The 25,606-nt window shown below is 34.7% G+C and overlaps 1 protein-coding gene across 10 annotated transcripts in view; it reads left to right on the forward strand.

The window, feature by feature from the left end:
• Window positions 1-17,637, forward strand: part of LOC108972984 — a 116,156-nt gene extending 98,519 nt beyond the window's left edge. For 6 of the 10 annotated variants that reach the window (XM_018939961.1, XM_018939958.1, XM_018939962.1 and 3 more), the window contains 4 exons: window positions 10,016-10,965; window positions 15,514-15,583; window positions 16,458-16,624; window positions 16,739-17,637. In XM_018939961.1, the coding sequence (XP_018795506.1) occupies window positions 10,016-10,965; window positions 15,514-15,583; window positions 16,458-16,624; window positions 16,739-17,261 (1,710 nt within the window). In that variant the 3' untranslated portion in view covers window positions 17,262-17,637. Of the gene's footprint in view, window positions 1-5,384; window positions 5,750-10,015; window positions 10,966-15,402; window positions 15,584-16,457; window positions 16,646-16,711 lie in introns of those variants that run through there. The other 4 variants (XM_018939963.1, XM_018939964.1, XR_001993688.1 and 1 more) reach the window with 4 other exon arrangements.
• The last annotated feature ends 7,969 nt before the right edge of the window (window positions 17,638-25,606 follow it).

Raw genomic sequence — 25,606 nt, forward strand, 5'->3', positions numbered from 1 at the left:
AATCCTTTTATTGGATATTCAAAGCTCAAAAGTCAGTTGTTCTAATACACTTTAAAAAGATTTAAATAGTTTCTCCATATAATAAATAACCACTACATAGTACTAAATGTTAGGTGTTTTAATTTAAAATGCCCAAAAATTCTTATTTTGTTCGATCTGGCCATAATGGAAAATGTAAAAAAAAAAACGCTTATTTTGAGGCGCCCTAACACTGGAATAAGTTGAACATCCCTTTACTCCTACTCATCGTTTGTATGAATTCACTAAAAAATTTTCTGAATATTTGCTTAAATCGAAGCCGTCTGAAATGCAATGACCGCATTAAGGAACAGTGTTGCCAACTTTATTTTTATCAAACCACCAAATAAGGCCGTATTAACAACCAGAAAACCACTAAACTTTGTCGGACTCTCAAACCACCAGAATTCCACTAGAAATTATAGTGCGACACAAAATATTACTTATTCATGAGCGACATCCATCTGCGATACTTGTGAAATGTCATGTGCTTAAGCGTAGTGCTATATACATACCTGAAAACTCGCTATTACTACTACTAAGTTCTTTCATTCGGCCGTTGGAACACGGTAGGGCCAATACTTGCAACCAGTCCTTCAGTTTTGGTAAACGTTACCAAAAATCACGAAACTTATAGATGTAGTGTGGCTTAGGCATAATTAATTATATACCTACTATGAAATCAGTTTTCATTCAAGTAAGATTAAAAAGTACGTATCCTCTATTATAACAATAGCAAACTGTACTGTACTGTTTGTTTAGTTTACTTTACTCACTGAACTGAACTGATAAACTGATTTGACTGAGTATATTTTTAAATAAAATAACCAATAGGAGGTACTTTTACAAATCAAAGCTTAACCCAATGACCGTACAAATAACGTTCATAATCCTTTTTTTAAGAAGTTTGTAGACAATAATCGGGGAATCCCCGACCCGACAGATTTGATTTGAGCAATGTTTCCAACATCCTAAACTTAAACCATGTTTGAAGTTCCGGGCCATTTTCCTATAACGTATACATAGCATTTTATGAATCACACTAGCGGTTAAATTATGTAAATTACCACTAACTGGTACAATCTACTCCACTATAAAATCCACTAGCCTCTAAAACCAAAAAAAATGTCGCTGTAAGGCACGCCTAAACCCCCAGATCTAGTGGAAAATCCACTAAGTTGGCAACACTGTTTACCACTAAAAAAACCACCAGCCACTAAAAAAGTTCTTTGCCCACTGGAGGGAAAGTAAAACCACTAGCTTTAGTGGTAAAACCACTGAGTTAGCAGCACTGTTAATGAAGAATCGTACGCATCAGGGATAATAGCTGGATCAGTGAAGAACGTAAACCCGTGGCCCGTGTCAGCTGAAACGACCTATCTTATGGGAGCGCAAGTGATCAGCCAACACCGTTTCTACCTTCGGCTTCACCGTAGGCATGGATATTATGATACGAATCTCTCGCATTGGCTCTCATTTTTATGTCAAACGCGTTCCCTGATTATTTGACAGCGATGAAGGTCAGGGAATTTCTATCAGCTGATTTCATAGAAAGCGGTACCTGACAAAATCAGTGTGAAATGAAATTTTATTGAACTGTACTTATGTAAATTAATTATTGATTTTGCATTTTAGCATTTATATACGAATTTTCAAAGTGTTTAATTTAGTATTTTGTATAATTTATCGAAAATGCCAAAAATAAAGAAATATTTGGTGTAGTATATAAGTATATACATGTATTGAAGACATTTCTCTTGAATAAGTGACGTGTTTTTATGAATTGTGTTGTTTTTCTGTTATGTAATATATTATTGTCGTTTCATGTCCCCATTAACTGTTAAAAGCCAATTGTTAAAATGTTCTGTCGTCATCCAAGATTTTGTTGTAGCATGGTAATCAGTAGAAAATGATTTCACTCCATTGAATCATCGCTGTTTCATTGGTTTTCCTATTAATAAGGGTCTAAGTTTTTCCGACCCGTCCATATTTACTGCAAATAAAATTCTTTACCATGTTTTTTACTATGACATTTCTCGTCCGGTAAATATTTGAAAAATAGGTTAGTTTCATCAGTATTAAAAATATATCGGGCACCATATTTTTCAATCAGGGTCTTCAATTTACCGTGCCAATCTTAGCAAACTGCATAATTAACACTTTTCAAATTCAAATTCAAATTTATTTCACTTTTACTTATAATATATGTATTTACAGTGAGTAATGTATATAAGTTAAGAGTACAGGCGATTTTGCCTTTTCTACTTAAAAATTGGTTGAGAATGAGCTATGATATGTTACTATTGGTAATATAGTTTTTGTAGGGAAAAAAATTACAAAAAACCCTTGAAGAATATAGTCTTAACCTACTTATTTCTACTTTATAACTAAGAATATATTTTACAACAGTTAATTACTTAATTAATTCATTAATATGAGAGTACGTGGAATGCTCACAGCGATCGTTAAAATTCTATTACAAGGAAAAGTGAGATTGCATTTTATACATATGTATAGTAGAGCATAAAGGCATATTTAACCTTCTGTTTGTTTGTATTTATATATGTTACATATGACCATTAATATTAGGGAATTTCACAAGTTTCTTTCTTTTTTCTGAACCGTTCACCGAAACTTCAGTTTTTGCTTAAAAGAAGGATCCAACCTAAAAACCTATTTATTTCCAATTTAAGTCAGGCTTACATATATTTACTTTTCCCATATATTGTACATAGGACTTTTTTATCTTTTGTTATAATTTTTAATCTTCAAATCAATTAATTTTCTAAAACAAAGCATTTCCGCGCTACAAAAAATGTATTAGAATTTCTGTTATAGTTAAATTAAAGAATCAAATGTACTGTATTCACCATGTTTTATGAGTAATACAGAATATACATACATATTGGGTAGTCGAAAGGTATTTTCGTATTTTGTCAATAGATTTCATTGCAGTCGTATATCTCCAGTTCTTCCAATCACACTGTGTCAGACCATATAGTGTTGGAAAGGCAAATTTCTAAGCTTCATTTAACTAAAACAAAATTTGGGGAAGTTGAAAAAAAGTTACAGTTAAAAAATTAGCGAAAATAGTGAAGAAGTTCACTATATTTTGATATTTTTTGTACAAAAATATGTTTTGTAAAGAATGTCAAGTAAGCCACCAATGAAATAAGTTCCTGTTCGATGCTGTATCAGTTCGTGTAGCACAACAATAGTTCGCTCGCTTCCGTTCTGGAAAACTCTGGTCGACATATCGTTGGAAAAGTCAATGAAATTACAGAAAATATTGACCAGAACCGTCACATAAGCAGCCATGACATCGTTAAGGACCTTAACATTTATTATGAAGCAGTTTTGAACCATTTAAAAGAGACTGGCTACAAAAAGAAGCCCGATGTTTGGGTACCACATGAATTGTCTGTGAAAAATTTAATAGACCGAATTAACAACTGCGATTCTTTACTGAAATGAAATGAAATCGAACCATTTATGAAGCGAATGGTAACAAGAGATGAAACGACAATAATGTGTAGAAAGATCGGGGGATGCGATAAGGCCATGTGAGTTAAGGTCATGATGGCATTAACTCACATCTGAATGGGCGATTAAGCCATATTATTTTGAAAAAACGATATGGCTTTATCTCGCTTTATCTCACAATAGCACATAATTCAATATGGCCTTATATCTCAAATGCATTTTAAAGAAAATCATATTTGATTTTTTTAACGTTTTTTATATTTTGCAATTTATGAAATACTAGTAAAGTGTTACCCTTTTACAAGATAACAAAAATGGGAAATCCTCACCCTGTGTTGATAAAAAGTGCATTTGACAATGACGTTATTATTTAATGCCATATTTTTATTGCTGTGCACGTGTTTTCAATTTCGCGAAATTCTTAACAAAATGGAAAATGTGAAAACAGTTTTTGAGTACACCATTATAGCAGTGTTTAGAAAAAATAGTAAACTTTTGTATATTGAAAAGGAAGAACAAATATAAGAAAAGAAAAAATGTAAGTATATATATCAGGATGGTTTGGCGGTTCTGCGATTACTCTCCTTCGCGTCCCGACGCGCCGCACCGTTCGCGCGCCGGCCCGCCCCCTCCCCCATGCGAAAAGTTTTCTTAGTTTTTCTAGAAAACCCTTTTCAAAAGTGCACTTTAAAAGAAAAAATATGGCATTACCTCTCATTTGCAAATAAAAAATATGGCTTTATGTCCCTTCTGATCAAAAAAATATATGGCTTTATCTCTCATTTGGATGAGAGAGATAAGGCCATTATGGTCTTATCTCGCATGGCCTTATCGCACCCCCCCTGAAAGATCATGGTCTACGCGTGGTGAAGCTTAACAAAATGTCGCAAAGCCAGGATTGATGCCTCGAAAGGTTATGCTGAGTGTTTGGTGGGATGGAAAGGAATCATTCACTATGAGCTGCTCCAGCCTGGTCAAACGATTGATTCTACATTTTTACTGTCAACAACTGATGAGAAAGGGTTTCGTCTTTCATCAGGCCAACGCTAGACCACACACACATCTTTAATGACTCGGAAAATCTGGGAAGACGTGTGTGGGAAGTTTTGATACATCCACCATTTAGTGCTGACCTTGCATTATCGGACTACCATTTATTTCAATCAATGCAGAACTACCTTATTGAAGTGAAGTTTGCTTCAAGAGAAGCCTGTGGAAATTACTTGTTTCCCAGTGATGGAATAATGTCTCTAAATCTTTGGTTCAATAAAGTTCATTATAAATAAAAACAAAAAAATATGTTAAAGTTTGATTGGAAATACGAAAAGACTTTTTCGACTATCCTATATAAAATAACCTCTAAGAATGCTCAGTATATTTGATGTATAAATTTAACTGCGTATAACTTTTAAATAATTGTTTTTATAAAAAATCTTTGAGATCTTTTTGTAGTGCAAAATATAATATTTTGTATATCACTTTTAAATATTATAGCTTTACTTGCTTAATGCAGAATATCAAAACAATGCCAATGGAAACGAAATATCATCAGAGACGGTTTAAACTGAAAATAAAGAATCAGTTTACGTCGAATTCTTATTTTATGGCAAAAACTGAACTTTAAGGGGGCGTTTGCAAAAAGCGATTAGGGAAATAACCGACGCCCTAATAAATATATAGGAGTTTCATAATTTTCGGAATTTATTCCTCAAAATTTGGCCAAGAGAAACTGTTTTTTTTTTTTTAAATAATAATTTGTTAGGTTTAGCTTCTTCACATTAACCCTTACTTATCGATTGGAATAACAATACACTTATACATTACGGTTTCAAACCACACGAATAAACACAACTGTATATCGAAATAACCACTACCACCCACAGAATGCTGTGAGGCATAACTTATCGCTGCATAAATGCTTTATGCGAGTTGAGAACGTGAAAGGGGCCGTTTGGACAGTAGATGAAATTGAGTTTTACAAACGACGACCACAGCGTACAACTGCTGCAGCAGCAGTGGCTGCAGCAGCAGCTGCAGCGGTAATGTCGACAACAATTGCTGACAATGCTGCCGATGGCGGCGCTTGTAGCAAGAACATTTTCAGTGGCCGTGATAATGGGGCCAGTGGCAGTGTTACCAGTAATAGCAGTAGCAATGACAATGTGGGTGATAATAACAATTTCAGTAGTAGCGCTGGTGTCCATATTTCTGCTGCAATGGACAATAGCTCACTAACCTTGGGCTATGGGTACGTGCGAAAACACAACCATGTCATGTAAACCATCTTCCTGAATCTTATGCATTGGTCTACAATTTCAGCTTTCTTAATATGTCAATGCATATTTTTCAGCTCTTCTATGCAGCCGAGCTCATATTCTCGATCTTGTTCCCTAATTATTTTATTAATTGCCTATGTAATAATTCAGCTAATTGTGGTGAACTTTTTATATTCATGAAATGCATACATTTTTTCTTGGCATAATCTAATTCACACACATATTCATATACACGCATATGCTTTTTACTTTCTTATACACAATTCAACATACCGGTTGAATATGACTCGCAGAACATATCAAAATCTGTGAAAAATTAGCTACCAAGCAGCACAGCAAAAATATGTTTTATGTGATTTTTAAGCAAACTGCGTACGTAGGTTGCCTTTATATCTCGAGATTGTAGAACAAAAACTAATATTAATCATCGAAAATCACTTTATTATTTTTCAAAATAACCAATTTGTCAAAGCACTTTTCTACCCTGATTAAGGTATCTCAAAAACATTCGACTCTTCAGGCGTCTAAAAACGTACACCTCTAGTTTATTATTCACATACGATAATAAAAAAATCAATGGGCGAAAAATCAGGACAATACGGTGGATGAATCTTTAAATCAATATTTTGAGTGCTCAAAAATGCAATTGAAACAACTGAACGACATGTGAGAACCCAAGTTGTCGTGGAGAAGAGTGATACGCCTTCGGACGTTGGTTTTCCTGATTTCTTGAAAGATAACTGGCAAACTAAAGGTCGTGTGCCACTCGGAAATTACTGTTCAAATAACCGTCCTTCGAATGTTGGATTCTGAGCAAGTTTTCGTCTTCAGTCAATTTGTGCGGAACAAACCGTGCACACACCTTTCGTAAGCCCAAATGTTCGGTCAAAATGCAATAAATTGATGTTTTGGAGATGTTCAATTCCATTTCCATTAATTTCAATTATGATTTCGGCTGATTTTTGATGAATTCACGCACAGTTCCATGGAATTTCCGGTGATCACGGATTTTGATTGACCCACATGTTGATCGTCATTTATGTCCTCACGACCACTTTGAAAACGTTGAAACCACTCGTGCACTCTACTACGCGATAGGCAATCATCACCATAAACTCGCTTTATCAATTGAAACATTTCGATATAAGTTTTACCAATTTTAAACTAAAATGTAATGTTGGCTCTTTGTACTAAGATCATTTTCGCGCCGATAACACAAACATACTGACTCTTAAAACGCAATATCTTCACTTCTATTCTATGAAATGTCATGAAATTCTCACTGGACAATCGATAAAGATAGCAGATTCTAACGCCAGACGACATATAGATGGCGCCACCAGAGGCCGTTATAGTCCTGTTTACTTTGAAACGCACCTTGTATTATAGTTTTGTTCAACTAACGGTTGTACGTATCTAAAACTAATCAATATAGATATTTATAAATAATAATGGCAACATGAAAAGTTTAAATCCGGTTGACTGTCTATCTGTCCGTCTGTCCGTCCGTGCATGCTGTAACTCGAGTAAAATCTGGATAAAACTTGGTATACAGGTTTCTAGTAGAAAAAATTCAAGTTCGTAGATGGGCGTAATCGGACCATTGCCACACCCACAAATCGCTATCAACCGAAAACTTATAAAGAACCATAACTAAGCACCAAATTAAGATATAAAACTGTAATTTGGAATAGGAGATCGCAGCAGCCAGGGGCACCTGTGGGCTAAAAATTTAAAAAAGTGGTCCCACCCTCTTAAAAGTTTAATGTATGTATCGCCTAAATCACTAAAGCTAAAGCAGCGAAATTCACCCAGCACGCATGTTAAAGATCTTCTATTGATAGTGTGAAAATGGATGAAAATCTTGCTTAGGCCCCATATAACGGTACTGTTCAAAAAACGTGATAAATCAAAAATAGCCGCCGGAATGGTATGACAAGGGTTTATAGTGGTCGGTGTAAAGCTTGGGCGATGGGCGTGGCTGCGCCCACTTTTTGGTGAAATCCCACATCTCAGATCACATCACGACTAACCGATTTCGATAAAATTTGGAACTTGGCATTCTTGGTCTAGAACCCTCAAATTAAGGGTGTTTTCTGGATTTTTTTTAAGGTTTAAAAAAAGGAGCAATCAATTTAAAATATTTACAGTTTATTTATACACTTATGAAATGTACAAAAATATTTTTTTGTTCAATAAAAAAAAAATTTTAACAATATTAAAAATGGCATCCAAACAAAGATATCTGAAAAGATAACTCCCGGTGTCATTGTTGGTTTTGACTCTTCTGAACATCTGAAACATAAAAACCAAATAAATTATTAATGAGTAGGAGTGCAGCTATTGCTGGGACTAAAACCAAAAAAAAACAGCTATTTTGGGACCTGTTCTAGATCGAAAAAAATCGAAGTTCTTAAAATTAAAATTTGATCGATCAACGGCACGCCGAAAAACGTAGTTTTGAGATAAATGAGTTTAAAGTTTAGAGCGTCTATATTTCAGATACCTGCGCTATCTGCTAAAACGGTTGTAGAAGCTAAAATAATGTGAATATTCTTCCAAAATCGATTTTTTGAAAATTCTATACCAATCGGACAATAACTAAGCCTACTTCCCATACAGCACAGTTTTAAATTCTACGTGATTCTTTTTCTTTCCAGTACACAAATCAAAAAGGAATTAATATAACGTGATTAAACTTTGCACGAATAATCCCTTTAGTGTATAGGATGCCACCTTACGACCAAAAATTGTTTACATCCCAACTGTTCAAGATCTTAGGTACCGTCTATTTACACTATGGTACCTATATTTGACTTTTGATCGAAAATGTCGGTAAATGTGTGATACATAATGAAATTAAGAGATAACCCTTCACTTATGGTAAACCTGTATGTCCCCATATACCTAATATACAGATAATCGAACTTGCGGGTGACTTTGTACCGCATATATCGGCCAATATGTTTTAAGTTCATCTGTTGTTGAGTTAATCCACGTCAAAAGCTGTGAAAAATAATCGCATTTTTTTGAGATTTTATTTAATTTTCTTGCTGAGACGAATATTTTAAAACATGTATTAAAAATTTTTCGAACCGTTCTGGGTATGTATACCATCAAAAACGTCAAACTTTATTATAAATTTATAAGTTATCAGATCGCAACACTAGGGTTTCAAACTCTCGAAGTATAAAAGACAGCCTACATATGCTGTGGCATTATTAGCCACTAAAATTACGAGTTTGTTCGGTACGGTAAATAAGTTCTTGAGTGTAAGCGTGTATATGAGTAAAGAAATTACTAATAATATATTATACAATTCTTTGTATTATTAACTTTATACGTACATAGATTTTCCATTTCATAACCAACATATTCAAAAACTATTTCATATAATGTTTAATCCGCTTATAAAAGCAATACTCTATTTATTATTTTATTTTGACATGCGGTGTTTTATTAATTTTAATATGTTTTCTACATTTTCTCGAGACGAAATGAAATGTGTTAACTACATATATGTATGCCCTTTTGCCAAACTTTATTTTATGTAGAAACAAAATGTATATAATAACATCCGATACTACTAATATTATCCTATTATAAATTTGTTAAAAGTATAATTCAACTTTTTTCAAATTTGCTTACAATTTGAGCATGCTATTCCGCATATAGATACTTTCCTTACAGGAAATAAACAATAAAATGACAACTCCCATTTTATTAAAAACTGATTTTTATTAACATCAAAAAAGAATTCTTTACTTAATTGCATATTTAAATAAATCTTTGCGCGTCAAATTCTTAATATATCTACTTTTCAAATTACTGTATATAGTTTTTATTTACTTAGTCAAGATAAAACTTTTTTCTTAATATTAAATGGTTTAGATACGTATTAAACACATACACATAATTTATAATTAATATATTTCAAAATATCTTGGTATGTAATTAAACTGTTACCTTTACGAGTATACACTTAACATTATGGCTAACGTGAAAATTTCTTATTTCTTTTTATTTCTACATCACCAAATGTTTAAATTATTTGCAAACAAATAATGGTTACTAATAAAACCCATAACGTCCGCGGCATCATCACCAATTTGTTATTGCAAAATTTTACTATTTACTGAAATTTTTAAAATATCTGTAATACAATTTAAAAAATTCAAACACGCCATATATGAATATAAACGCACTTTTATTATATTCAATAAATGAAAATATTCCAGAATGCCATACGCACAAATCTGTCGCTGCATAAATGCTTTGTGCGCTATGAAGATGACTTTGGCTCCTTTTGGATGGTAGACGACAATGAATTCGTGAAACGACGCCATTTATCGCGCGGCCGTCCACGCAAATATGAACCGTCGTCATCGCCTAAGGCCAATTCGCAAACTTCCATTAATGCTACTGCCGACATTAGCAACAACACTAGCCGAGAAGTAAGTGGCAACAGTGACTCACAATTATTGAATAGGCAACAAAAGCAGAAACAGCGCAATATGCACAGTTTCGGTGTTAGTCAGGTAGCTGGCCACTGCATCAATGTAGATTGTGATAGTGTCGGTCGTAGCGTCCAAGGTTACCATGCTACAACGGATGCTGCTACTCCAGTAATAGCAGCTGCAATTGATGCGAAACAGGGCGGCGATAATTACTCTGATAACAACAGTAGCAACGGTATTAAAATTAAGAGTGGAAATAATAATAATAGCCACAGTAATATGGATATTAATAATGGCGATCATGACGGCATTGATATCTGCGAAGGTAGCCAAAGGCATATAGGCGATTTTTGTAGCAATAAAAAAATAGCAAAATTTGATACTCAAAATTATAAAATGCCCAATGATAGTAATCTACTTTGCATCAACAATACTTTAATTGGTATTAACACATTTAAAAATTTAAGTATGCTTGCAACGACTGGCAACAAAGTCGCTAGTGCTAGTGGTATCAACATCGTCAGTGATGGCGTCGCCGCTGTCGATATTGATGCCATAATTGCGGTGAACAACAGTGGCGATGGCATAATTGGAAGCAATCGTATCGGTGCCAGTATCTATGGTGATGTCGGTGTCGTTACTGTTGATGCTGTAAATAATTTAAATGATGTTGCCGTAGGTGTTGGTGATAACGGTACCGACGGAATTTTCTCTTGCAACTATCAACCGCAGTAAGAGTATTAATCAAATAAAACAATAAAAACCAAACCTTTTGATGTTTCGTAGTCCATATCATTTATTATACCCAGTTGTAATGAGCCATGTACATACATGTATACACAAATACTTACAAGAATAAGTAAATATATAACATGTAGATATATATTGGCATAACTGTATGTATATGTGTACATATGTAGGGTGTACATTAAACGGTAAGTAACATGCATGCGCAGTGTATATTGTAAACATCTATAAATATCAGTATTGTTATGCAAAGCACAAAATATAGCCAACACAAAATGAAACGTTAACTTTAGTTGCACTGCGAATGCAATTGCACAAATAAAAAATACCATACAAGGACGTAGCTTTGGCCGGTCAGTTTGTATGGCAGCTATATCCTACATATATGCATTTCCGACAAATGAGCAGTTTCTTGGAAGGAAGAGGGCGTGAAGTAGATCGATTTCTCAAAAACCCAGTGACTAGTTCGCGAGATGGCTAAATGGACTGAGTTCGTTCCGCTAATCACTTATTCAAGTGTATATAGTATTCCTCGGGTCAGTACTATTTTTTGATTTTACTACTACTTTACTTGTAAAAGTAGGGTATACATAATATGTACTTATATATTTAATTGCTAAAAATTAAAAAAAAAGAGTTGCATTCCGAATGACTGTCCGACCGTCTGAATGTTCGTGCAATGGATATTTTAAGTAAATGTTAAGATGTCTAAATGAAGCTTGATGCACGTATACCTCGGTACTTTTGGAATGTTGGTACAAAAAAAAATCAAGATACAAAACTGTAATTTGGTGCAGAGCATCGAAGTTGAAATGGGATCTGACTCGTTGATAGCAAGCCCTTCTAGAATCTTCTCTTTTTGTACAGTATTAAGTCAGATGAATATCACGCTTTCTTTTTATACATTTTATACAACTTTATCCATTCCATCATAATCTTGCATTTTACCGTATAGAAATCAAAGACCAATCATTATATGGGAACAAAAATTCAATAAGTGAGATATTTAAGGAGAATGTTTTCCTGATAACAATGTTCCCTAACCTTCATGAACCTAATATATGGATTTTACAATTATAGTTTGACTTTATATCATAAGTAATAATATTATATATCGGTGAATATGTGAGGTATGTGAATGATATTTAGAGATAGACTTTTCAATTTCTTACTACCTTAAAAAAATCGCCGTGGAAGAATTCCTTTCGTATTCGTCGTTTTCGTTTAAGTCAAAGACAAACAAATGAGCCAGACTTATCTATTTATACTTATAAGCTCGATAAATATTCAGAATTTTTCCCGCAGCGTTACCTAAATAAGTTAAAGTTTATTGGAATAGAATATTCGAACGATCAGCATAGTATTATCTCATAGTCTAGACTTTAGACCCTTTCGCAAAAATGTTACGGATTGTCTGCAATCAACCCAATAGAAACTTTATTTGATTTTGTCCAAAGTATTATTGATACCTAGGTGCTATGAATTAGACCCATTGCTGAACTCTTCTTCTACACAAAATGTTTGCCAAAAAATATATATTATTATAAATTTAAAATTTCGTCCTATTCTTTGTACGTCACTTTACCAACACCCAAGTACCCATCAAAGTTATCTACTTATTTATTGTAAACTATGTAACTAAACTTTTCTTAGTACACAATCATTAATATTTTGCATATTTTCATAGCAAGTAAGGTACTGAATTCGCGTATGTAAACAGTTTACTCGTCACATATGTATCTACAGTACGTAACTATATAGAAAGGTTCTGGTTAAGGGTTTTCTAATAATTATAAAGGAAGTTTTGAAAAACTCATTAAAATTAAAGATATCCCAAAATTTTGTTCCTCCTATGATTACCATTGAAAATATATAGGAAATGGATGGTTATCATTATTCATTATATTGTATAAAGCTTCATTGCGAAAGTCCAATTAATGACTAGGATTAATCGAAATTCCACATTAAGATGAATAGATTTTTAATACTAAAATGGAAAAATGGAGGGAGATCCGAGAAATGAACTACGCAATCATCTGAAAGGAAGAATTGTTAGCCAAAAATTTTAAAAGCAACAAAGTAAAACTACCAAATCTTCACAAAATCAAGTGAGTCCACAGCTTTTTATTTTATTCTCTTTTGCTAAAGGGTCCTTTTACTAAGCCCTTAGGGGCTCTTAAAAGTAGCGGGTATTTGTGTTGATCCTGTTTCCGTCCAAGCTCTTTGCAGTAACAGATGGAGATTCATCTAAAATCAGTCGGAACAAATAGTTTTATCTTTTAATAAGATTATATAATAATCTTATACTTAATCAACGTTTTTTTATTTTTAAAACTTTTTCAAGACTTCAGGAAAATTCCAAAAGAAATTAAAAAAAAAAAGAATTAAAAACAATTTCTCTTCAGGTGCTAGTTTTTAAAAAGCTGTATAAATTTCATTGAAATCAACAGCATTTTAAAAACCCCTTTTGATGTCTTACATGTCGCTTCGCCGATCACTTACAGTCGCTACTACCTGCTCTCAAAAGTTTTAGAGCGCTCGAAAATTATTTGTCGGATTTTATTCATATTTCAAGGAAATGAACAACAAAATTCTGACAATTCCTAACCCCCTAATAGATTTTTCATACATTATTTTGCAAAAAAGTTACAAACTGACTAAATTAAGAAGGTCGGATCATTTAGAAACCAGAAAAGGCCGATTTTTTTAAATTTTTATTTTTAAAATAAAAACACTAAAGAAAATTCGATCAAAAATAGTATTTTAGTGCCTATTTTAAAGTTTTTTTAATGCTTGAACCACTAAAAAATTTTAGCAAATAACGGACGAATCCATGTTTCAGTGGAACTTGTCACAGCTGACAACGTCCATTGGCGAGCAAAGTCTGTAATTGTTAGCTGTAACAGTGAATATAAATGTCTTTTTAATTTGTATATTTTTTGACTCTATGTTAACCTCAGAATGCCAATAACAATTAAAAACTAAATTTTTTTTTAATGTTTGATTTTTTAAATCGATGTAAAATTTGCCATTTTTACTTATGAAATTTCAGAAATCAAAGTAGTTTTCAATATCTTCGTTTCATATAGGACAGGTTTTCACACAAGGTGCGTTCCAAAGTAAAAATTACTTTTTTAATCTATTGTTTATCTATTTTGCTTTAAAATTGGTAAAACTTTTAAACTTCAATTGATAAAAACAAGTTTATGGCGATGATTGAATATCGCGTAGCAGAGTGCACGAGTGGTTTCAACGTTTTCAAAGTGGTCGTGAGGACATGAATGACGATTAACATGTGGGCCAATTAAAATCCGTGATCACCGGAAATTCCATCGAAACGGCGCGTGAATTCATCAAAAATCAGCCGAAATCATAATTGAAATTCATGTAAATGGAATTGAACATCTCCAAAACATCGATTTATTGCATTTGGACTGAACATTTGGGCTTACGAAAGGTGTGTGCACGGTTTGTTCCGCACAAATTGACTGACGACCAAAAATTGCTCAGAATCAAACATTCGAAGGACGATTATTTGACCAAAAATCATATTTTAACCCTTAACCACTCCCCGTATTCATCTGATATGGCACATTGCGACTTCTTCCTTTTCGGGAAAATGCATTTGCCCATGAAAGGAAAGCGTTATGAAGATATAGAGGCTATTCAAAAGGCTTGCACCGGCATACTGGATTTTGGACCGTTCAAAAAGCTGTATTGAAGCAGAAGGAGACTATGTTGAATAAAATAAATTGATTTTGCCGAAAAAAATCATTTGTTCTGTTTCTTTTTTAAGTCCTGTTTACTTGGGAACCCACCTTGTACTCTATAAAATAGAAGTTGAACCAGATGGCAAGCATTGTTTTCAGAAAAAGTTCTAATAAGCGACTGACACGTGTTCGTCACGCTTACCCATTATCTGAATATTTTTTGAACTACTTCGAAATCAAAGCTCATATTTAATATTTATGTTTTCATTTCGTTTTAAAAGACATTAAATTTAAAAATAATCGGATTTTGTCGATTACAATTTTTAAAATGATCCGACTTCCTTACTTTCTTCAAACTGAATAATATATAAACATGGATGTAAGGCATAAATTCCATTAAAACAAATAAATCAATACATTTTTTCTGTAATACGGTAGGTATATTTACTTTACTTAATTCATAAAAACATGTTTTAATTGATTTATATTCGTAAATAGAAAAATATATGCTATTTTCAAACCATTTGTGTTGGTTCTGTATATAAACTCACTAATACAAACTATCTGAAAAGATTTATTTTCGCTTTTATAAGAAATATTCATATATTATTTTTTTGTCAACGTTATGGCTTGCACTCATTTTTCCTAATTAGTAATTTTTTCCTTCTATCAACTTTTTTAACAAAAGTCTTTTTTTCATAAATGTTACAGCAACATGCTTTAAAAACTTAACATTAAATAATAACACTTTAACGGCATTTTGAAACCAAAATGTCAATTAATAAAGATAACTGACATTGTTTCAAACAAATATGCATACAGGAACGCAATCCACGATTCTCGGCCGACTTCACCACCTTATGGCAAACACGATTATATAACTAATTTACAGGTATGTAATTTCTTTAAACATATAAATGTACATACATACATATATAGTATCACAATCTAGAAATATATTCATAGGTCCGGTAAAAAGAAACCCATTATTTCTCCTATAAATTGAATGTTTTAATTAGCATAGTGAGATTGCTCTGACTAGAATATGTATATATGTACCGTTTTCAATAAGTTAAAAATATATATGTTGCTATTTTGAAGGTAATTTCATAATGCCCCTCTTATTCACTTTCAAATACTGGGAAGATCGATTTTCTCAAGCTTATCTTGAGACCAATTTTTCACCAGAACCTGGCTGACTGGCACAGACAGTAATCATTTGGTGCATGTTCAGACTATAGGTGGATGTACATATAAGAAACTTTGAAATAAGCTAATTGCCTTCAGCCTTATCGAAAATTTCGCGTGAATGCCATTCCCCATGGAAAATTCACAAATTTGTATTTTTCTTATCGTGAACTTCACATGGGAATTGAATAAATTTTTTTCACGCGAATCCATGCAATTCGTTCTCAAAATTGTTGGGATAAAGATAAAAAAGATAAAGATAAAAATATAATGAAACTATATTTCTTTAAATTAAAAAACAATCAAATTATTCCGTTCAGTCTTTTCAAGTTTATCTTCTTTTTCGTTGAATGAATTTTTCAAAAATGTGTTTAGAGTACTCTTTGTTTTAAATATGCATATGTTTGCTAAACATTTCGTCAATAACGGTTTAGTAGCTTTGATTTATTAATTAAAAAACGGAGAACATCTAAAATAGTGGTGTATGCCCCTGTACCAACATATGTCGACGCCCATATAAGAATTAATAATAGATATTTTATTAACACCTAAGTTGAAATTTCTGAACTATTTTGCAGAACATGTGGACCTCCATATCTGAAGATCCCACAGCAATAAGCATTGATCCTACACTAACAAAGCAAATGCATGAAAGCTATCGACATTTTGCAGCAGCTACTGAATTACATTTAACCCACCTACCGCATAAACTGCAAATGAATTCTCCAAATCATCCTGATATTCGGTGAGATCTACTTTAAATAAAGTAGGCTGTATTGGTGCCTATCATATATACATACATATACATAAGTATCTATGTCATTTTTACTAGCTGGTTTAATCAAAATATTCTGTACAGATTGCACGAACATCAGCAGACGACATATCATGCTTATCCACAGAAAGATTATATTACTGAACAGCACCACAGCCATTTATATCGTCGACAACATAGCTATTTACACAATCACCATCATCATTTGTCATATACGGCGCGACAATTAGATGTTAGAAATTGTGATAGTAACAGCACTTTACCAATGACGACTCCTTTTATGACCCGCACCGAAAAGTACTTACTAAATAACATTGATAAACATTGTCGCAATCCGCTAAAAGTCGATCAAATACGAGATCAAACTTATCTTATTCCGCACGAAATTACAACAGAGGAAACGCAGTCCCTTTCTACTGGATATGGAACCTGTGAGAATGTGTTGAAAGATATTGCAATAATTAAAGATACACATGTTTACAATAAATCGAAAGAGACATCAACCACCGTTAGAAAAGCAAATTCTATCATTCATGGCGATGGGAAGAAAAGCAATGGTAACCTCTTCGAAAGCAATGGTAAACAAATCAATAAAGAATTGATATGAAAAGAGCAAGGTGGACATAGTAGTATATTTTCGAATTTATATACATATAATCGTATCAATATCACTGTTATGCCAGTTTCATTTGAAGCAATATAAGAACATTAATTATGTACTTATATGTTATGCTCGTATAAAATACTTTTGTATCTCTAATACACTTAATTTTAAATTCACATATTATGGCTTACAAAATAAATAAACGAAAACTAACATATCAAGAGTAAACTAGTTTTATCTTCGAATCGATAAAACTTGAAAAGTGGCTACACATACAAAGAACCCATTTGTTATAAATCGTAATACGACCCATATTGCATTCAAGGGGATAATTTATTTTTAAGTTTCAAGTGCTGAACACATGGAGCCCGACACGATATGGCAGCACGACAGTGAACTGTAAATGGCGTCGTGAATCCCTCTACATGAACATTTGTAAGAAGGCAGCGACATAACAATGGCCGGCATGTACACAAGTCTATGTTATGGATGTCCATTTTGCAATTTCGTTGTGGCCATACTAATACCTTTCACTTCAATGAAATTTTAATATTTTGTTCAAAGTGAAATTTTGTATACAAAAAATAAGTAATAGGTTAATTTATTGGTTTTAAATTATCAATTGCTGTTTCAACTGATATAACAGAGCTATTTTATGCTTTTATTTGTAAAATAACGTCAGGTTTGTTAGAGCTTTGAATAATTTTACATTTTGCATATTAGTGGCATCACTCCTCTCTACTGTCGTTGGCAAATATAAATAAAAATATATTTTGAAGTAAGCGAGAGCGACAACTGTCGGCCTGCAGCCGTGTAGCTGTTAACTGTGTCCATTAGAACGTGTGTGTTTCAATATTTGACAAATGATTCTTGCAGTCTGTCGCGCTCTATGTGTTCAGCACTTCAAGGGGAAAACTCTTACTCTTGCAAGATTGTACGATGACGTAAAACAGAGCCGCTCAAAATAATGCGCAATTTATTTACCAACGCATACAATCACACATTTGATATCTGCTAGCGCGCGCTTGCTTAGTACACTGAGTGAAATCGTGCTATTTGTTTATATTGTTATTAAAAATTTAGAAAAAAATAAAAAATTATGGTTTTTGATTAAAAAAGCAATTAAGAACAACAATAATAACAACAAAAACAGCAAATACGTTTGTTAATTTTTTTTAACTTTCCATAATTTTTTCCATATCGACTTCAAGATCGTAAGTTTTGATTCTCATTAAGCCCTCTATATGCTTTTTCGAAACTGAATTCCTGTATTTCGAGTGAAGAAATTTAAGCGAAGAAAACGCAACTTTGCAATTATAAGTCGACCCAAACATTTCTTCCAAAATTCTTTACCCGCGCCTAGAGGTAAGTTGGAATCATTTCGCGTTCTAAGTATTTCTTCATGAAAATTATCATCTTGTTCTTCAATAATGCAATTTATAGGATCGTTATGGAGAGAAATGAGTTGCTGAATTTTATTAAAATCTTGAAACCTTGTATTAAAATTTGTTAAAATCGATTCTAAGTCTACCACATATTCAGGTAGTTTATTTTGATTTTTATTATCTCACAGGTTCTTGGTAAGCTTAGCATATTTTCATTTTTTAATTGCTCTATTATTATTTTAATTTTCCTTTCAAATTGGCGAACATATGCAACAAAAATATTCTTATTTTTGCCTTGCAAATGGAGATTTAACTCATTAACAATTGTCGTTACATCGCAAAGAAAGGCTAAATCTGATAAAAAAAATCTTTATCCCCCATTTTATTCCTCAATTCAAATAACTCAGGGTTATTGCCGTCCTGAAGGAAAATCTTGACTTCATCCTTTAAATTTAGGAGTCTTTCTATGCATTTGCCACGACTTAGCCATCGAACCTCTGTGTACATTAGCAAATCGCCATAACCTGCAGACATTTCTTCCAACAATTTTTTAAATTGTCTATGACGAAGGGCTCGGTGTCTCCCTCTAATTTTATTTATAATATTGACAGCCGTTTCCATTGCATTTACCATATTTAATTGTTTTGCAAACAGAACCTGCTGATGTATAATGCAGTGAAATGTGGCAACATTAATATTATTTTTACCAGAACAAAACCAAAAAGGACGAATGAACGACGAATTGAATGCTTTCAGAAGACAAAGCAGAATTCTGCGCTCGCCACCACAGATTTGAAATGAGAGGGCAACCGAAAACGAGTTGCATTCGGGAAGAAAAAAAATACAGCAGGCAAAAAGACATCAAAGCGACGAGCAAGGGCAAGCAGATGACCAGCTCCAGAAGCAAAAAAGGGCACCCAGAACCAGAGTTCGACCAGAAGCAGTGCTACTCAAACCGGCAGAAGGCCGCAGCTATGCCGAGGTGCTTCAAAACATATGGCAACATGTCATGACAGACCAAGACAAAGTGGAAGTTCGGGCAATACGGAAAACAAAATCAGGTGCCCTACTCCTGGAACGGAAGAAAGGTGAAAAACCGAAACCTGAGCTCCGAAATGGTCTTACAAGCAAGGAGTAGTTTCAAAAAAACAAACAGCGGTAGAGGAAATGGGTTTGTCTGGATAAAAAACGAAATCATTACGGTAATTAGTTGCTACCTGACACCGAGCGACCCTATCACAGACAGGCACGACAAAGAAACCGTCACTTAATCATAGCCGGAGATTTCAACGCCAAGGCCATGGAATGGGGCACACCGAGTACAAACTCAAGGGACCGGAAAATTCTGGACATGGTGGCTAGATTCGGCCTTATCGTCACCAATAGAGGATCCCAAACGCCAGGATGCAACGACACAACCCCTGATATCACGCTGGTGTCCGAAGGATTCGCAAACCAGCTGCGTGAGTGGAAAGTTTTGGAAGACTATACTGGTAGCGACCACCAATACATATCCTACCTCATAGGTCCATATAAAAATCCAGCAACGACGAAAAGAAGAGGAACACGTATATGGAACGCTTCGAAACTAGACTAGACTAGAAAAACTCCTCGCGGCCATAGATAAAAACCCACCAAGATACCACGCAAGCAGCACAGCTATGTAGGTTGATTGTCCAAGCAACTCTGAGCACTATCGCTGAGGCATGTAAAGTAGCAATGCCCAAAATAAAGGCGGACATTCAAAGAAAGCAGTTTACTGGTGGACTGACGAAATCCGAAATCTTAGACAAGCTTGCCTGCGCAAAAGACGACGATACACAAGAGCTAGAAAAAGAGGATGAAACGGAACGGCAGAGCATAAGGAATATAAAGCTGCGAAAACTGAACTGAAAGATGCAATAACAAAGACAAAGAAAGTTAAATGGGAAGAGCTACGCAACGATATAAACAAAAATCCGTGGGGTCTCGGATACAAGATCGTAAAGAAAAAACTCGGAGCAAAACAGTCCACCCCTGAGTTAAACGCCGCAGCTATGGAGCACATCGTAAGCACTCTGTTCCTAATCCATGACCTGGGAAGAGACCCATCAGAACATGTACAAGAGAGCTCATGTCCGCCTTTCACTCTGGAGGAGGAGGAAATAAAAACGGCAGCAAACACTTTAAAGACCAAAAAAGCCCCTGGGCCTGATGGAATACCAGTGGAAGTGTTAAAGCTAATCGCTATGGAACGTCCGCACTTATTGCTATCCATGTACAATGCATGTTTGAACGAGGGCATTTTCCCAGAAATATGGAAGAGGCAGCATCTGACGATAATAAGCAAAGTCAAAGGAGACACAGGAACACCGTCGGCATACCGACCTCTATGCATGCTAGATATAGCAGGAAAGCTACTAGAAAGACTGTTGAAACCCCGCATCATAGCCGCCATAAACGATGCTGGAGGCCTATCAGAGCGACAACATGGCTTCAGACCAGGCAGGTCCACTCTCGGAGCTGTGGACGTCGTCGTGCGCAGCGTTGAGGAAGCTCATCGAAAGAACAACTTCTCAAGGCCAATAGTCCTCCTCGCAACACTTGACATACAATATGAATTCAATAGTGCAAAATGGGAAAATATGATTGACGCACTAGAAAGTCGCTTCAAAACGCCCCTCTACTTGATGAACATGATTCGAAGCTATCTTAAATACAGGAAACTACTGTACGATACGAGTGACGGCCCAAAAAGTAAGGAAATAACCTCTGGAGCAGCGCAGGGATCAATACTTGGACCAGATCTATGGAATGCCAACTACGTCGGAATTTTAAACGTTGAAATGCCTGACGATTGCCACCTCGTTAGCTATGCAGATGACATCGCCGCCGTCATAACCGCGCATAATACCGAAATGGCCAGTCGTCGACTGACACAAGTTATGATACGAACACAGACATGGTTGGACTCACACGGCCTCAGCCTAGCTGCTGAAAAAACAGAACTGATCCTGCTCACTAGGAAACATATCCCGCTGGAGAAACATGCAAGTTCATTCAGAGACTATTCAAACGACGAAAACTCTAAAATACCTTGGAATAAGAATGGACAACAAATTGACGTACTGGGCTCAAACCCAACATGCTGCAAAAAAGTCAGCCAATATAACCATGGCGCTATCAAGACTTATGGCAAACACCGGAGGCCCACTTGCAAGTAGAAGGAAACTGCTTATGGACACAACACAGTCAGTGCTACTATACGGTAGCGAAATATGGGCCGATACATTAAATGTAGAACATAGACGGAAAGTGCTCGCAGAGAACAGCAGCCCTGAAGTCGCCTCGACTTACCGCACTGTATCCGAACCCGCAGTGCTAGTGATAAGCGGCGTTATCCCAATAGACCTTCTCGCAAAGGAGAGAAGACAACTCTGGCTATGGAAGAAAGACAGAATAGAAACACACATGGCCACAAGACAACAGGCGAGGAAGCAAACTCTTGAACTCTGGCAAGATCGTTGGACAAGGGAGAGGAAAGGAAGATGGACCGCCAAACTGATTAAAGAAATAGAGAAGTGGCACAGTAGAAAACACGGTGAGGTAAATTACTACATAACACAGATGCTGTCCGGTCACGGGTATTTTCGAAAATACCTATACAACATGCGAAAAGCAGAAACCCAGCATGTATCTATGGAGACGAACCCCTAGACGATGCAGACCATACCAAGTGCAATACCAACATATTTCAAGTGCCACCGATGGAAAGAAGCACGAAGAACTGTAGAAAACAAGCTCGGAGAACTAAGTGTGGAAAACCTTATAGGAAAAATGATATCTAGCAGCGAAAACTGGGAACTAATTGCCTCGTACGTGGAACATGTTCTACACACTAAAAAAAGAGACATGGACGCGGACTCCCAATAAAAGACGAGCCAAATAGCATGATGCTGGCTACAAAATCGTAGGCATCCCTGGACGCAGGGAGAGTAGAAATGACCTGTAATGGGTCCATCTCGGAAACCTTATCCTGAAGTAATGCGAAAGCGTTCCCGGGGTAGGGAAAAATTCCATGATAGAAGGGGGGGAGTGTTTAAGTGGGTACACCACTCACGTAGATGACGATCCCTATATGGTGCGAAGGCATTTTAAACCCTCCTTACGGCCTAAAAAAAAAAAAATTATTATTTTTTGGAAGAAACCTTACTAGACCAATATTTTACCCAACCATAACTCTCGCACCATCAGTGCAGACTGAACTCAGCTTCTTTGAATGAACAGTAGGAAAAACATGTTCTGTAACAGCATCGAGAATAAGTTTTCCAGTTACATTACCATGAAAGGGAACAAGAGAAAGCATTTCTTCAAATGTTTCTAAATTTTCGTTTACCAATTTGACGCAAATACATAGTTGACTTATGTTTTTAATGTCCGTTGTTTCATCTAAAGAAATAGAAAAATAAATGCAGTTTGGAGTCTTTTTCGGGTACAGGCAAATATTTACGAACTAATTTTTTCAGTTCGCCAAGTTATGGTTATGCGAGATAATGGAGTGGCCTCTAAAATTTTACAGACCTCCTTCCCAGTTTCGCCAAAACAGCTAAAAAATTCAATGCCCATATCTTTAAAGAAGACCCCATCATCAAATGGACGCCCTTTTTTTGCTAAATGCATAGCTACAATGTAAGAAGCTTTTTTAATTGAACCGTTTTATTATAATCATCATCATCAAAAACAGAATCATCATCAACAACAGCAACATCATCAACAACAGCAACATCATCAACAACAGCATCATCATCAACAACAGCAACATCATCAACAACAGCAACATCATCAACAACAGCAATATCATCAACAACATTATCAAAATAAAACTTTAAGTAAAACAGGGCTTTTAATTTATACAGAATACGTGTCCGTTCGTCACCTGAAGTAAGGTGAAATCGAGTGTGACAATTCATATAATGTATTTCTAAATTAAATTTCAGTTTATTTGCATTATTTAATAGCAAATAACGCATTACGCGTCAAGGAAAAAAAATTGTACAGCCATTCTTTATTGAACATTTTGAATGTTTTTTTGCAAGTGTGTATCATAAAAAAAATATTGCTATGTATGTGCGCACGTTCTTCTTTGCTCAACTGCTCAGTAGCAACCACAGTATATACAGTAGATAACCTTTTCGTGGTAGCTTTCTGAGGGGTGAATAACGGCCATCTTGGATTTTCAGAGGTAGCAACGCAGTGCTGTATATATTGAGGTAGTAAATACTTAGCAAATTTATTCTATTAAATAACAAAAACTATAAATATTCTTGCTAAATATAAAAGGAAATTATTTTTTAATGTCATATATTTACTAATATTTGATTTAAACGCCATAGTGTGTCATGTTTCGCCCATTAAAATATCATTTACTGATAGTCAGCTATTCCTTATATAGTAAGTTCTTATTAATAAAATACAGCCTTGTTCTTAGATTTCTCGGTGGTGAGCTTTCTTCTGAATGTATTTGTTTACAATTACGAGACAGAAAACATAAAACGGTTTGTATTCGTAACTTTTTGAAATATTATTACCAATAATTTTAATCTAGAAATAACAAGAAAGAAGATATTGAGGCATTTGAAGCTGGATTTTTAATACATCGTTCTAACTTTCATCCATATACTATTTACGATAAAACTGATAGAAATGGTACAATATCTATTTCTTTATAAGTATGTGAAAGCATATAAATGTATACATATAATTATTTTCAGATTTTTGAGTGTATTGGCATATGTATTTCTCATATACTGTTTATTCCAACGAAATTAAACGAATTTTATTAACATTATAAATATTTTTAATAATTTATTTTTGAATATTTAAGTTTTGAATTTTCCATACCACCCCTGAGGTTTGCAATAAGGTGCGTTACCGGCTTTTTTTAGGTGTTCGGTTCCTTACACTTATATGGGTTTTAATATAAACTTTATTAATAACACTAATATGTACTTGTCGGCGCAGTAACAACTGTAGTTTAATATAAGTAGTTAATACTGTGGTATAATATATGTAGTGTATACTGTATGCTCACTTTTACTTTGCTCTGTTGTACTTGTTTATTTCTAATAAACTTCGTGTGTATTTACGATCGTAGTAGCTTTTGCATTTTTTGTTTCTCCAACGCCAGTGAACTGTACCTAAACGAATAAAGCTGAGAGCGAGGTGAGAGCTTAAGGCTCTGCCGAGTGTGGCCCTGAATGCTTAGATGTTGCTGAATTACGAAAAGCAACGAGTTGGTGTAATGGTTCTTGAATTGCGTCAGCGAATGCAATGCTATTTGGAGTGTGGAGATAAACGGGGTGTTCAGGGACTCACTGCGCAAATCAGTCCGCGTTACAATTTTAATAAAAAATAAAAATCAATAATGTGTTGCAAACAGAATGTCAACGGAATTGCTCAGGCCATTCTGGCTTCAGATGAGGGATCGATTCCGTCTAAAGAAATTCCAAACGATTGTTGGCGTGCACTGTTGGAGTCCCAAAATAAACATTTCGTGGAACTAATTAAAGCAATGCAAAAACCTTCAACTTTGCAAACTAAAGCTATTTCGCTTCCGAAGTTTAATCCTGATTGTGCTGGCGATGATCCAATTTCATGGTGTGCAACGGTTGACATGATTTTAGCCGAACATCCTTTAGTGTGTAGTGCACTCAACGAGTCTTTGAGTAAGTCTTTGGAAGGAGCTTGAAAGTGCTTCAAATGTGGAGTTGCTGGTCATATAGCAACAGTGTGTCCAAAGGGTAGCAGTACATCTTCGAGTGGTAACAAAGAAAACGTATACGAGAAGAGGGTGAAGGTATGTACAGTAGCTGAGCCAAGGGGAATGCTGTTTCAGTCTGGTGAGTCGTATCCATTTTGTTTTGACTCCGGGGCTGAGTGTTCACTTGTAAAAAAAATCTGTATCAAACAAATTTTTCGGAAAAA

This window comes from Bactrocera latifrons, unplaced genomic scaffold (genome assembly GCF_001853355.1).
Source record: "Bactrocera latifrons isolate USDA-ARS-PBARC rearing strain unplaced genomic scaffold, ASM185335v1 scaffold_442, whole genome shotgun sequence".
NCBI lineage: Eukaryota > Metazoa > Arthropoda > Insecta > Diptera > Tephritidae > Bactrocera > Bactrocera latifrons.